The sequence below is a fragment of the Pimephales promelas genome, chromosome 22 (assembly GCF_988280905.1).
Source record: "Pimephales promelas chromosome 22, fPimPro1.hap1.1, whole genome shotgun sequence".
In the NCBI taxonomy this organism is placed as follows: domain Eukaryota; kingdom Metazoa; phylum Chordata; class Actinopteri; order Cypriniformes; family Leuciscidae; genus Pimephales; species Pimephales promelas.
Genome location: NC_142790.1, coordinates 12,656,236 through 12,672,219, shown reverse-complemented (window position 1 = coordinate 12,672,219; position 15,984 = coordinate 12,656,236). Strand labels below are relative to the sequence as shown.

The following is a 15,984-nucleotide window of genomic DNA, read 5'->3' as shown; positions in this document are numbered from 1 at the left end:
GGGGTTAAATGTAACACGGACCTTTTACAAAGTTAGTCAGGATCAAGCAGGTTGTCTGTCCGCTCTTTTTCTCTCACTGCCAGAAGACCGTCTACCGCGAATTTGTGGAAAGTTTTGATGATATTTCGTGAAGATAGTGGACAAAGAGTGTTTTGACACCATGCAAGTACATTTTTTTCGGTTTCTGAGTTGGGTGTATACGTTTCCAAATCTAACTTTATATTGCCTTAATCACTGTCTTGTCAGCTCAAACATACAGTAGCACTGTTTTGAAACATGACAGCAATTCCTAGCAACTGTTAGCTGGGCTTAAAATATGTAATACACAGCAGTTAGTTGTAACACAGTGTTACAAACAAGCCACCAAGTGTACAATGATAATCAAATGAAAACAGGGAGCCACACAACTTTTCAGGTTTGAGTATTATTTAAACATTTAACTTTGTTGGTCTTTCACAAACAATGTTGGAATTTAAAATGCTTAAATTTTAGTTTACAATGCATTCATCACTTGTTTATTTATTAAACATATGGTCTGTTTTTAAAGCAAATATGTTTGATTTTGATTTTAAGTTCATTTGTATTATTATTACTGTTATTATTAATAATAATTTTACATGCAGCAGCCACACACAAATTGCAATTACAATTTGTATGGTTTAATTTATTGCAAAACTGTGCAGCCCTTTCCTATATCTCTATCCATGATATTGATCCATAGAAGGATGATTAGATGAGGGAGGGATGTATGGATATCTACCTATACAGATGCACAAACAATATCAAACTATACAAATAAAATAGTACTGAATGATGTGTGTTACACACAAGTGTTACAACTAACCCCTCTGTCTGTTACAATTAACCCTGCAGATGGGGTAAGTTGTAATATTTGCACTTCTGTCACTTTCAGTGTAAAAGTACAAAAATGGTAGGCCTAGAATTTGTAGCAGAGATGTGTATGTTGCTTGTGTAAAAAAAGCTGAACCTAACTTTTTTTTTTTAACAATTGAGCCAAACCCAGAATGTGTGTTAGGTTGTGCCCCGCTCTCCCCAATATTTTAAGCATTGTATATTTCCGCATATTTGTCCATAAAAGCACTTTCAGTGTAACTGTAGGTGAGTTTGAGCCAACATCTTATTTGTTACCAGGATACAGCTTCAACAATTGTCCACATTGAAATGTGACTGTCAACATTCAAAACAACTGTCGGTCCATGCATCCATAGAATAGCTTTTAGTGTGTATCGCACATTTCATCTTTTTTCAAATGAAAGTATAGTTATCCGCGACTTACTTTTCCTCCTTTTGAGCATCTTCTGTAAGTGTTTGTGGCTCCTGCAGTTTGATTCATTTTCGACAACTGGAACATAAGAGGAAAAAAAATCAACAAACATCCCATTTCACACCAACATGACCCGTCGCGTCTGTAACTTGACGCGAAGGGTCAAAACCAGAACGCTGCAGTTAACGCTAGTTATTTTGTTTTTTTATACAAATGAAAAGCATCTCGCTGTTTTTATAACGTCTAGTGTTGGCGCATCAAGTAAACATAGCCTAGTTTTAAAACACATTTTGGGAAGCCTGCGTTATATTGAGCAGCGTCCGATTTTTTTGAACGCAAACGCGTCCCTTGTGAAACTATCTTCGCTTCAAAAGCGCACAGAAGCGTTCTAGTTTACGCGTTCAGACACGCACAACTACAGCGTATTAGAATAAGAAACAGCGTTACCTGTGTGTTCAGTCTTCTTTGAATGCCTTTTAAGTCTCGAGGATTTTAATTCAAACACTCCCCCTGGATATTCCCACTGATAATCAAACACAGTCTAGAGAAAGTGTATCAAGTCAGTTGTTTCCGCAAACCAAAGGAGGCGAATGAAACTAAAACGAGTGTTGTCCTTTATTGTTAAATCCTCAAAAATCGTTCGATAAGGAGTTATTATATGTCAAAGTGACTTCAGAAGACGGTGTGCTCATAAATCAGATGTGGATGAAGCAGAAGGTTTTCCTGCACATGGCTTTGAGAGATTGCTGGAGTTATTTGCTCTCCTCGTGCGCTCCTTCAGAGAGGAGGAAACCACCAATTAAAACATTGCATGAATCCCCTTACATACGTATGCATCTTTGAAGAATATTCATATAATGTAAGTAGTATTCCATAGGAATGCAATTGATGTGGTTCATTTGATTTTTACAATGATTTAATACAATAATGTTCTGAATGACACAATATTTGATCGGACAAAAATGGAATCTGCTTCAAATTTGTTTAGAATCATCTATTTTTTTCCCACTATGCGATGTAAACTAAACAAGATGGTTTGGTGTAAAACTTATTTATTTTGATAAGGCATTGGAGCTCGTATATGGTCTAATTGATATAAGCAAGTTTATCTTTGTAATCTTTTATTGAAATAGCCACTTGTTCACTTGTTCTGCCCCATGACTTTTCATATGATATAGCTATATATATATATATATATATATATATATATATATATATATATGTTAAGTTTTGCTGGTAATAATGAACCTGTTAGATTAAATGAACCCCTTCAGGGAGATGCGGCTAGGTCTTTGACCAATCAATAGTAACTGTTTGACTAAATTAAATATGTTTCACACAACATAAAACCACCACCACAACCATTAAACTTTCATTCAGCCTTCTTTCTTATATGTAGCAATTAATTACATCAAGCTTACCTTTTTTTCCTTTAGGTTTTCATTTAATCTGGAAATATGTCACATTATGAAAGTAAAATGGGTTGTAAATGCCATATTGTGATGATTGTATTCCCTCCAAACCTTTATGAAGTTCTATGATCTCCAAAACATAAAAATCCTACAACAACATGTTTTTTTTATTTTATTTTATTTTATTTTATTTTTTTATAAGAGACGTTCACAAGTCCAGATACATACAGTATGATCTTTGAATGGTAGAGGAAACAAACATTGATATGAACTGTGTAGGGCTGAAGTAAGTGGTGGCTTGGCTTCCTCTAATGCGGATTGGATGGATGAAATGGAAAAAAAAAACAGCTTTGCCCATGACCTATTGACACTAAGTTGTATGTAAAAATGCACATCATTGTTGAATAACAATTCAGTTTGAAACATCCAGCTAAGCAAATTCAAAACTTCAAAAGGAATACCAAGACTAGCTTCAAAAAATGAATGCTTTGTACTTTGGCACCCCGATTCTGTGGGCTTAGCACCGAATTCTATCATCTACAGTTCAGTTTGACTTCTAAAGCCATATCGATCCCAATGCTTATGATGTTTGTGTGTGTGTAGTTTAGTGTACATCAGCAGGTGCACAAAGGATCAGATTAATCAAACTGCAGGGTAAATCTATCCCCTTATCACAGACCAGGAAGTGTTTGGCTCTCAATCGGTTCTGCTACATTTAAGGGCAAAACATGGTGAGCCTGTCCATCTTAGATAACTGATGGCGATATCGTGACAAGTATGATGTGCTAAGCCATGAAAAATGGCAAAACTACAAAACTGCTATCAATCTTTCATTGCTAAGAATACTTGGGTGAGTTGAATCTGACATTTTCTATATACCTCAGAAGATTGAGGTATTAAGAATCTCAAATTGTATATAGTATTATTGTCAATAAAATATGATGGATGGAAATTATTTAAGGTATGTCTGTAGGATGTGTAATCTGATTGTTTTGTCTCTTGTCTTCATTTCAAAATATGACACTTGGAAAACACTTGTAAATTTAAAGTCACCCTTAAATTTGATTTTTTACATTTTTTATTGGAATATGGTGGTATTTATTATAAATGATTTATCCTTGAACATAATTTATTTTTATTTATGTGCCTTCGTAATATTTAATACAAATATCTTCCCCTGCTTCTCTTCTCTTCTCTTCTCTTCTCTTCTCTTCTCTTCTCTTCTCTGATATGTTTAGAGTGAGGGCAGGGAAACCTGTCAATCACATGAGATCGCAGTAATAGCAAACCACAATTATCCAACCATCTAATCAATTCCTAATGGACATGTGTTACCAATTCTAGCCCAACATTTGTCAAAAAAAGGGAAGAAAAGACTATCGCAGTGTCATAAACTATAGATACAGTATATACAGTGTTGGGAAAAATTATGTTTAAAAGTAATGCATTACAATATTGTGTTACTCCCTAAAAACTGTGTTACTTAGTTACTTGGTTACTACTGGAAAGTAAAAAGTATCTGTGATGTTTCTTTGTGTTTTTTTTTTTTGTCTTTTCACCTGATCTGGGCTAGCTTGATTGTTGAAAAAAAAAAAAAAGTTCTGTCTTTGGCAAATGTATAGGCCCTGTCACACCAAAAGTGAAATTAATAAACCTCATGCCAATGGAAGTGCAAATTCACACCTGTACAGTAGAGGGCGCTGCTCAAACAATCCTTTCAGCAGTGCTGCTATTATGGACTCCATACCCTCAACTAGGGCCCTGTCCCAAATGGCACACTCCGGTCTTGTGGACTTCCACACTCTGGTGACGTCATGTAGTGTAGACTATAGGGCCCTTAGCGTGAGTCCGCGAGGGCGCATTGCGGGGTATTTTTGGGACAGACTCGATAGTCACGCCGGAAACAGGAAATCGTTCCTCATGCCTGTGAAAGCCTTATCCCTCTCCATATAGAGCTGAATTAACTTAAAGGTCATCTCATCAGTCCCTTTATTAGAAAAATATCACTAATATCATTACAAAAAATCAATGCAATGAAAACAGGATTTATTTTATTTTCCCAAATCTTATGTCCATGTGAGCCACACAGCCTGCTTTTATAGTTATATAATTGTATATGCCACCTGGGCGTTAGAATAGATGTCATGGTTATGTAAATGATAAATACAGTTAATACATGATGTTAAATTTTAACACACAATGAAAATGAGTTTAAGAAAAATGTATAGGTTTCAATATTCATACTTTTTTATGACGCCATGACATTCGGTTCTATTTATGTAATGAATCATAATGCAATCGTATTATTTAATGCGCTATTATTATGTTTGAGATATCAATCTCTGGATGGTAATGTTTGTATAAATTGTAAGTAACAACTGGTAAAATGAAATCTCAACATGGGTTCTGAAAATTAGACATTTTACCTTAAGAAATCAGATGTTACTTCTTAAAATATACAGTAGACTGTTGTACTGTACACTGTATGTTAGTGCATTAGTAAATCTTTGACCGTCTATACACTCACCAAAAGGATTATTAGGAACACCTGTTCAATTTCTCATTAATGCAATTATCTAATCAACCAATCACATAGCAGTTGCTTCAATGAATTTAGGGGTGTGGTCCTGGTCAAGACAATCTCCTGAACTCCACACTGAATGTCAGAATGGGGAAAAAAAGGTGATTTATGCAATTCTGAGCGTGGCATGGTTGTTGGTGCCAGACGGGCTGGTCTGAGTATTTCACAATCTGCTCAGTTTCTGGGATTTTCACACACAACCATTTCTAAGGTTTACAAAGAATGGTGTGAAAAGGGAAAACTTCAAGTATGCGGCAGTCCTGTAGGCGAAAATACCTTGTTGATGCTAGAGGACAGAGGAGAACTGATTCAAGCTGATAAGAAATAACCTGAAAATTTTAACTAAAATAACCACTCGTTACAATCGAGGTATGCAGAAAAGCATTTGTGAAGCCAAAACACGCACAACCTTTAGGCGGATGGGCTACAACAGCAGAAGACCCCACCGGGTACCACTCATCTCCACTACAAATAAAGAAAAGAGGCTACAATTAGCAAGAGCACACCAAAATTGGACCATAGAAGACTGGAAAAATGTTGCCTGGTCTGATGAGTCTCGATTTCTGTTGAGACATTCAGATGGTAGAGTCAGAATTTGGTGTAAACAGAATGAGAACAGAGATCCATCATGCCTTGTTACCACTGTGCAGGCTGGTGGTGGTGGTGTAATGGTGTGGGGGATGTTTTCTTGGCACACTTTAGGCCCCTTAGTGCCAATTGGGCATTGTTTAAATTCCACGCCCTACCAGCAGCATTGCTTCTGACCATGTCCATCCCTTTATGGCCACCATGTACCCATCCTCTGATGGCTACTTCCAGCAGGATAATGCACCATGTCACAAAGCTCGAATCATTTCAAATTGGTTTCTTGAACATGACAATGAGTTCACTGTACTAAAATGGCCCCCACAGTCACCAGATCTCAACCCAATAGAGCATCTTTGGGATGTGGTGGAACGGGAGCTTCGTGCTTTGTTGCATCCCACAAATCTCCATCAACTGCAAGATGCTATCCTATCAATATGGGCCAACATTTCTAAAGAATGCTTTCAGCACTTCTGTTGAATCAATGCCACGCAGAATTGAGGCAGTTCTGAAGGCGAAAGGGGGTCAAACACAATATTAGTATTGTGTTCTTAAAAATCCTTTAGGTGAGTGTGTATTTTACATATAGAACGTGTGTTAATACGGTTGGCCTTAAAGTAAACATGAAATCAAAACAACCCTATTATTTAATTTTTGTGAATGAAAAACTGGTGAATGTTACTTCGAAAGGGGGGATTTTTTTGTCATCCTTCAACAAAAAGTAACTTGCACTACGTACCTCTAAAATTGTTTTTCTTTTAGATGTCTTAGACATCGACAGTTCAATCAGTACAGCAGATTATAGAGTAGCCTATATATTGTAAGATCTAACATCTAATTTTTTTGATACAATGTATTTCTTTCCCACAGCATTATTATTCAAATAGAAGCATTTGAAACTAGTTTCTGAGCACACACACACACACACACACACAAGTCTCATTGGTCAAGGAACACTCATATAAGATACTTCACATGCTTTGCTGGTTCTTTTAATTGAACAATTAATTTCAGTTGAACACCATTTGCTTTTCTATTATTCAACCCTACAAACTTACTCCCAACAACATCCAGTGTTAAATATTACCATGAAACGATGCAGAGTAGCTTATGGAAGATTTACGGGGGGAAGCAAAACAAGTCCCACTCAATGGACTTTTTGGAATTCATGTGTAGAATTAAGCGGTGAATATAAATTGTGAGAGTTTCCCGAAAGTGCTGAATCAGTAACCCTGAGAGTGTGATTTGCCAACCTTTAGTTAAGCAGGTCCTCTGAGATTTTTTGTCTGTACACTACTTTCCCAATTTGAGATTGTAAATGTGAGTCTGGAATGCATGCAGTGACAAGATTATATATTTGGGGATTAGTAATTGTATATAATCTAATTTATCTGGTCTCCTTGTTTGTGGTCCCCTAAATCCAGTAAATGCAGAGAATACAATGATTTGTCCACAACAAATGCATTTGATTTTATAATATAAAATATTCCTACAGAAGTGTACACAGTCTCTCAGATCCGTTGGTCTGAATCTTCCTTTCAGTTTGCATGAATGCACCAGTAAATATCCATTTCTGTCCTTTATCCATTTTTGAAGGTGTTTAACTTTAAAGGGTCACTGTAAAGTCATCATGAATCAAAACCTTGAGTTTGTCACAGTCACTAGCTCAGTCACCAACTCTGTAACCTGTCTGCACTACACTTCCCAGCATCCTTTCTGGTCCCCACCTCCCCTTAGTGAGCCATCACTACACCTACTGCTGATCATCACCAGATATTGTTTTCCTGCACTCCCTCATCAACACAGCCTATATCGACCAGCATCACCCTCACATCAGTGTCTGTTCTCATCAACATTGCTGCTATGAATGTAACTACTACATAAACAGACTTCTTACCTGAACACTCACCCGAGATCATCAAGTCTCCTGTCTTCTGTCTGTCTCCTGTCCGTCATCCCGATCCAGATCTCCAGTCATCGTGTTCATCCTTTACCTGCACAGAGAATCCATTTCAGTCATCACCAATAGTCTCCATCAATATTCGTCAAGTTACCGTCTCTGTTGTCCCATCACTCTGCTCAATAAACACTGTTTTCACCTTACCATCTGTCTGTTCCCTTCTGTGTTTGTGAAAGAAGACCAGACCACAAGGAAGCACAGGATTCATTTTAAAAGAGGAACAGGCATTTGTCGATCCAATGGAGTCCAGAGTAATTTTCGTTCCTGGTTCGGTTGAAACATGGCCCATAATCACATCCCAATGGAGCAGTATCAGACTCACATTCTGACTAGATTCTGAGTATGAAACCATCAAGCTAAGGTAATGAGGTTTCCTTTCGAAAGGGAACTCGCACTGCCTCCTTAGACACTTTTGGGGAACACATCAGCGTGACTAGTATCTGAAGCACTTGTAAAATTACGGCAGTCATATTGGCCGGCGACAGACTGTGACGTCACTACTAGTGTGACCAGGAAATATATATAGGGTGCCTAGAGAACGTGTCATCCTCTTTTCATCTTCTAGGACTGTTTGTTTGAAGCACGCTGTTCAATACCACCTTGTGAAAGCAAACATTTCAAACAGTGTGCTGATCCATGTTCTTTATATTTGACACCCGATGATGCACATAACAGGCCCTATTTTAACGATCTAAAACGCAAGTGTAAAGCGCAAGTAAATTTCTCGGCGGATCTCGGCGCTTGACGCAAATGACTCTTGCGCTTGACGCAAATCTAAAAGGGTTCGGTCTGAAGTAGCTTTAGGTGTGGTTTGGGCGTAACGGAAACAAACCAATAAGAGCGTCATATCACATTCCCTTTAAGAGAATGATGAACGAGGTGCGCTTGCTCCATGGCGCAATACTATTATCCACAAGTTTCCGAGGGGCTGTAAAAAATAAAGTGGGTGAAACTTCCGGTGATGCGGCGGAAGTAGCATTCCAATGGTATTTTGTGTGCTAGTTAGCGAAGAGGCTAGCTGTTTTTCGGAGAATTATTTTACTATTTAAAGACCCAAATCTTTATGAGAGATGTCGTTACGGAGCTCAGGGACAACATGTGCTGTTCGCGGTTGTATGTATAACCGGACTAAACTAATTCAGTGGCTTAAACGTGATTGTTTTGAACATAAGCTGAAAACGAAATCTGAGTGATCCTGCCAATGACTGTAGTTTCCATCACCTCCCAAAAGATGACGAATCTCCCTGTGTACATTTGTTTAAATTATTAATATTCTATAAACTCTATCAGCATGTGTTTGGCTCGCACAACTGTCTGTCACCATGCCTTGATGAGTATTGATTATTAATAATGTTATAATAATACTCCCAACCAAATAACTGCGGAGTGTAAAGGTACTGTTATTTCACCCTTTTTAATTTCGTTGAGGCTGTGTTCCCACATCGTTAGCTAGTTTGGATCGCTATAACTTGAATGACTGTCAACAGTTGATTAAACGAGTGTCAAGCATGTCAAGTCGCGCTTTGTTTACTTCGAACCGGAAGTCGCGCCCACTTTTGACGCAAGGCCTCATGGGGCGTAGGAAACTTGTGGATAGCGGCGCATTTACCAGGCGCGCTTCACAATCGGTTCACAGCCGAGGAGATCGATGTTCTCGTCAGGGCCGTAAAAGAAAGAGAATTGACATCGGGGATGGGACGAACCCACCCAAATTAGCTTTGGTTAAACATGCATATAATAATTTGGCTAAATGTGTAAGCTTTATGCCTATTTTTCCCATCGTCATGGACACAACAATGATTTCCCTCGTGATTAAATCATCTACAGTGTATGCGCATTGTTCACACTCTGTATTATGGCCAAGCATGCACGCTTAAAATAGCATTTGAATGTACACGCAACGTGCCACTGACTTTAGACTAGTTTTTTTTTTGGTCAGTGTTCTGGAACTGGAAAATAGCACCAGGGATTATTTGAGGAACATGCCTCCTTTTTTTGCACTGAACCACCCAGGGAGCGCAAGTTCATTCCATAGTTTGCCGGCGTGCGTCTGTGGAGGGAAAAGTCCGCTTTGCACGGGTGCAAAATACAAATGATACATGTGTCGTATACAAAGTCAATGGCGCTGGGTGCAAGATAGGGCCTGATTTGTGCGTTCTCTTTTTGGGGTGAAGAGCACAAACTCAGTTCTTGAGGAAGCTGTTTGTGTGCACTGTGACCGAGATAATGGGGCTCACAGTTGGAGCTCCCTGAAGCATATGAGAGAGGTGTCAATCTCTCACACGCTTCTGATGAGAGGGTGCTGCTGGATGAGGATGCATTGTCTCTTGCACCCTCTGGTTCAGCGGACAGTGCTCTGCTGGCACCATGCTATAAGAAGAGCGGGAGATGGCTGTTTAGGGCGAAGAAGGCAAGACATCTGAGCCCTCGCAGCCACGTATGATGTGCTGTTGGACTTCATGGTGTTGTGGGAGCATGCTAGGGAAGAGACAGTTTGTGGAAGTTTGTTATCTCCACATCGAGATCGAGAAGGCATGGAAGAAACCAGTTCAGCTTGCATCCATTATGTGTGATGTGCTGTTGGGCGTTATGGAACACGCTTCAGACAGACTTCAGCTGTCGTGGGAGCGTGTTAGGAAAGAGACCATTCGCGGTGGATTGTCGTCTTCCCACCAAGATTGAGAAGGCATGGAAGAACCCATATTCAGCCAGCATCCACTGACATGCATTGGGATGCGTGAACGTGGATAAGTGTCGATTCCCCCAATCTTTGAAACGTTGGCCAACAATCTCTCGGCTGGAGTGGCATCGACCCTTAAAGCCCCGGCCCTGACAACAAAGCTGCAGCAGGTCAGGCTGATGCTTCCCTGCACACCATGGCAGTGCTTCAAGCTTATCAGGCTGATTTGCTAAAGGACTTGTACCAAGGTCAGTGTCTTTCCACTGAAGCGGTTGCCAAGCTGCGTCGCACTACAGACTTGGCTCTCCAGGCCATCAAACAAACTGCAGCCATGGTTGGCAGATCAATGGCGGTGATGGTGGCAATGGAGAGGCATCTGTGGGTGAACCTGGCAGACATAGCAGGACTGGTTGGCCAACTAATCTTAACTTCAACTCAGAGTTAACACTTTCCTAACTCCCAAGAAAAATACTGATGGGACGGTTGAAACCAGGGCTCAGATGGTCAGACGCAGTTTTCATAGCACTATTGTATCTAGTTTGAAGAAACTGGCACTTCGTGACTCTACCTCAGGCATTAAAAGGGGGAAATGATTATTGGGGAGGCATGATCACATACTTGTATATTTTACAATATTGATTAAAATGATGACACGAGTTGTGGTCTCACAAATTAATTTAGATGAGATTAGATCAGATTAGATAGTCTATTCCCAGCAAACAAATTTAGGTTCTGGGAACTGTAGTTTTTGGTTCCCAGAACGTTCCTAGAATTTACCCTTAAGGTTAAGGGAACGTTCCCAGAACATTCTCCTTACGTTATAAAAATGGAACCTTGTTTGGTTCCCAAAAAAATAACCTCATGGGACCATTCGGTAACGTTAGGGGAACATTCTGTGTTTGCTGGGATTCTATTGATTCCAGATTGATTCCACTCTTGTATGTCACCGAAGCTTTGTTTGGTTACATGCTTTTTCTGCTCTGTGGCGATTTGTTAGATATAGTGGAGAAAACTAGTCTGACCACCGGATGTCACTAATGTGGAGTAACAAACTCCAAAACCACCAACAACAGGTTTCCTGAGGAAGGCCAAGGTAAATTGCCACCAGCAGTTTCTAAATAAGCAATTGTAAGAAATAAACAGACTCTGCGCTCATCCAATTGGTAACTATGCACAGAAAAAAAGAGAGAAAACAGGGCTGAATCCAAAATCACCGAAAAAATAGGGTGCTATTTGAGGGGACATCCATTTGTGGTGGGGTCCAAAACCATAGTGGACATTCTTGAGTGGACTTATTCATTCCCACATTGCACTGCAACAACCAAAGTGTACAACCTATGTACAATGAATGGCTATCCAAATCCGCTCACTTGTTTTTTTTTAATATCTCCTTCAAGTGAATAGCAAGAGTGGGCTAATGTAGGGAATAGTGAATGAGCTTTTAGGGAACAATTTCAGAGTAACAGAGATTTTATTTCTGGAATCTGAATCTTGTACTCTTTTTCTGTGATCTCATGCGAGTGACAAGTACTCCCGCCCTAGTGCCAAAATGCACGTCATCAGAGAATAGATGTTGCAAGATTCAGGGGAAGTTATTTTGATGCAACAACATGTCAACTTATTCTATCCCTAACCCTACCAGTCAACTAATTCTCTACTAACACTCTAGTGAAAGTTAGTAGAGATGTAGATGCAACGTTACTTACAGTATAGTCAACTGAATGTGTTAAAGGGTTAGTTCACCCAAAAATGAAAATTAAGTCATTAATTACTCACCCCCATGCTGTACCAACCCCGTAAGACCTTCGTTCATCTTCGGAACACAAATAAAGATATTTTTGATTGAATCTGAGGGCTGGATCACTCTTCCATAGACAGCCTGAGGGACTGCCTCTTGACGGCCCAGAAAGTCATTAAAAGAAAAGGTTTAAATATTCCATGTGCCTACAGTGGCTCAACTATAACTTTATCAAGCGACGAGACTACTTTTTGTGCGAAAAAAAAAACGTAAATAACGACTTTATTCGACTTTCCATTACTTCCTTATGGGCGCATGCGCGAGAACTGAGACGAGACCGTTCTTCTTCGACTACTTTTTGTTACCGGCTGCTCACCGCTTAGGAGTTTTACCGCCCCCTACCGTATAAGATGACGTACTGATATAGCTGGAGGCGCAAAACGTTCTGTTTACAAGCAGTACGTCATCTTATACGGTATGTGACTCTGTGTGTACAGGAGAGATGCTTGCTTCCGAACAGATGGGCGGTGATCTCCTCAACCTGCATCTCTTAATAAGGAGCTTACTCATTGATTCAAGAACAGATGTTGGAGAATTCCTTGAGCAAGCTGTTGTGTGGGCACGTCTCACAACCTTTAAAATGCCAATTAATCTTCAGCCATTTGTAAGACTGAGGCCTAGGAAACCTCTTGTCCCACGAGCACATCAAAGTGTATGTTTTTGTGCACTGTGTGTGTCACATACACATAAAGCAAGAGTGAGAAAAGAAATAGATAGATTTTAATGGTTTCGCGGTTACACAAATCTGACATTAGCAAAGATTGTTCAACATTTGACAGTTTGACAGATAAATGTAAGAGGATTCAACAACCCATCAGTAAAAATACACACGAGACTGACTCTCTTAGAAATTAACAATATATTTATTGTTCAACAAAATCATATTTTTTTCTTCCAGAAATTAAATGGAGAGATGTTTTTAATGATAAATGATCACAGTAACAGTATTTTTTTAAAGCGTATTAAATACAGTAGGTTATCTAATTTTTCATAATGCTTCACATCAAGTCAATGCAATAGGCAACCAGTCACTTTTTACCAGAAATATACCAAAATAAATCAACTTTAAATGGGACCTATTATGCTTTTTCACTTTTTCAAGTGTGCTTTTCGGGCATAAAAAAGATCTACAAAGTTACAAACCTCAAAGTCCACTCCAAGGGGAGATACTGTATTTTATTTAACAGAATCCCCTTTCCAATAACCACAATGAACTTCCCGTTTGGACTACGCATTTTTTCTGGGTTTTGTAAAGTCCTCATTTCAATAATATCCTCCCACAGAATACAAGGTGCAAGGTCTGGATGAGCTGCATGTCAGTGAGACGCTGTTTTGTACAACCTGTTTCCAAAACTCATTTGTTTGACCTTCCAAAGGCTGACGTGGGTTTAAAATTTATTTATTTGTTAGTGAACATTTTAATTCCAACTTTTATCTGTGTGAACTGCACATTTGATGGAGAACAGCTTCCAGATCCACGTTGCAGGCTAGGCACAGAAGGCTGAAGGGAGAATCTGTTGTTTGTGAATCACAACTTATAAGTTTGCCTTATTATTATGCGTTCTGTATTAACAGTTCCAATTATAAGTTTTATGTTGTTGCTACGATTTAAACAAACCTGGGTAACGCTTCCTTTTACAGTACGGTACTTGCAGTATACTTACAGTGTACTTACCTAGAAAGTACTGGCTAATATAAGGTAAGTACATGGAACAGGGGTAGGTTTAGGGGTAGGTTCAGGGTTAGTACTAGTTATTACCCAGTAATTGTAGTTACTAAAATAAGTAGTACATAGTATTTACATGGGTAACCCAAACCTGCTAGCCAATTTTAGTGTTGATATAGTATTTACTGTAAGCTCTCGCTTTTGTAAAACTGTTCACCGCCCCTCAAGAAAATGAATATATTTAGTGATTGATTATGGTTTGTAGTTACAGTTACTAACAAATAACTCTGGACTCCATTAAGTCTCTAAGCAATGAAAGAGTAATCTCTGAGTAATCATTTTCCTCTGAGTGTCATTCCCATATCGAAATAAGAAGATTTACTTGTGAGATTACCTGGGTTTTTTTTCTCTCTCTGGAGAATTATCAGAAATTTCTACTTTCTACTTGATCTCATTGCTATTTAGGAGCTGATCATTGCGGGTAAATATTATCTCAAAATGAACAATTATTAGAAAGCATCAATTGCATGACTCTGGAGGTGGTTTGAGTATGGGTTGTTCTTGGGTTGTTTAAGGGGCGTCTGAGATCACTTGCTTTGTTCACATACAGTATACACGCTGAACCGCTCCGAGGGCGTTCGGAGGACTCAAACAAACTGGGTGTGACAACCTTAATTTCCAAAATTAAATATGTAATATACAAAACAGTGTTCAAACAGGTAATACACGATAATCAAAGATGGCAAAGCAACGTTTTTAAGAATTTAAGAGTGCAGGATAATAAAGGTGCAAATTTGTGTGAATTATTAAAGTGAATTATCTAAAGCACATGGTTGCTGTTTGATAAAATCATTATTCTGTGTCCTCACAACATGATGAGAGATGTTACATGTAGAAACATGCTTCCCTGATCAGAATCTCTGTAATGCACGTGTTTGCTTGCGTTTTGTAATGTGAAAGAATCTATATAATTGACTTCAAAATCTTCCCAACTAATAAAATAATGTTTGCTATGGGGCCTGGGAATCTTGTGATTTTATGGAAATTGTTCTAATAATATAAACCAAAGAATCTCATATCTCCCCTGTCATGTCCTCACAGCTGGGTGAAATATTATCCAAATGTGAATCAGGCATAAATTAGAAATGGGGGTTGGGGGTGAGGAGCAGCGGGGAAATAGTTTTCCTCTTTTTGTGGAAAAAGATTTGATGTGGAATTGGAGCCTTCAGACGACAAACGCAAGCATGTGCAAATGAGTCAGACTCATTGTGATCGTGTCAGCGGCCGCATAACAGCTCAGTCACATGCAATAAAAGTAAAGCATGACATACGAACGCACAATTCCATTTGAAGCTTATTTAAATAACAAAAAAAGAAATTCAGTATTAATTGCATTTCAAAGTACATCCGTGATGATCACTCATGAACACCTCTGAAGGCTAAAAATACATCTGAGAGGTTTATGATTCACTGTATAAGCAAAATATTTGATGCAATTCGATTGACTTATTTTTTTCCAACCCTGTACTAGCAAGGTACCTAATGTCAGGATAGCACACTGTAAAAAAATATTTGATTTGTGATCATAACATTTTTTTTTTTGTCAAATCAACTTAGATAATTTATGTAGTTCAGATAACATAATATTTTGAGTTTCTGATGATTACCAAGAATATTTTTTTACTGTGCAGATTAGAGAGAGAGATGGATAAGTGCTTTATTTGAACAAAAAATATCTTATGTGAGTATTGATAACATAACGATGATCAATGCGGGCATTAAAGGGTTAGTTCACCCAAAAATTTAAATTATGTCATTAATGACTCAATGACTCGTCCCAAGCCCGTAAGACCTCCGATCATCTTCGGAACACAGTTTAATATATTTTAGATTTAGTCTGAGAGTTTTCTGTCCCTCCATTGAAAATGTATGTACGGTATACTGTCCTTGTCCAGAAAGGAAATAAAGACATCATCAAAGAAATCCATGTGACATCAGTGGGTTAGTTAGAATGTTT

General features: G+C 38.6%; 1 protein-coding gene across 1 annotated transcript in view; it reads right to left on the bottom strand.

The window, feature by feature from the left end:
• The window catches only part of dpp6a (dipeptidyl peptidase like 6a), a 474,269-nt gene extending 472,238 nt beyond the window's left edge, over positions 1 to 2,031 (bottom strand). The window contains exons 1-2 of the mRNA XM_039666636.2: positions 1,733 to 2,031; positions 1,298 to 1,363 (exon numbers count right to left, since the gene is read on the bottom strand). Of these exons, the coding sequence (XP_039522570.1) occupies positions 1,298 to 1,354 (57 nt within the window). The 5' untranslated portion in view covers positions 1,355 to 1,363; positions 1,733 to 2,031. The remainder of the gene's footprint in view (positions 1 to 1,297; positions 1,364 to 1,732) is intronic.
• Between the last annotated feature and the right edge of the window lie 13,953 nt (positions 2,032 to 15,984).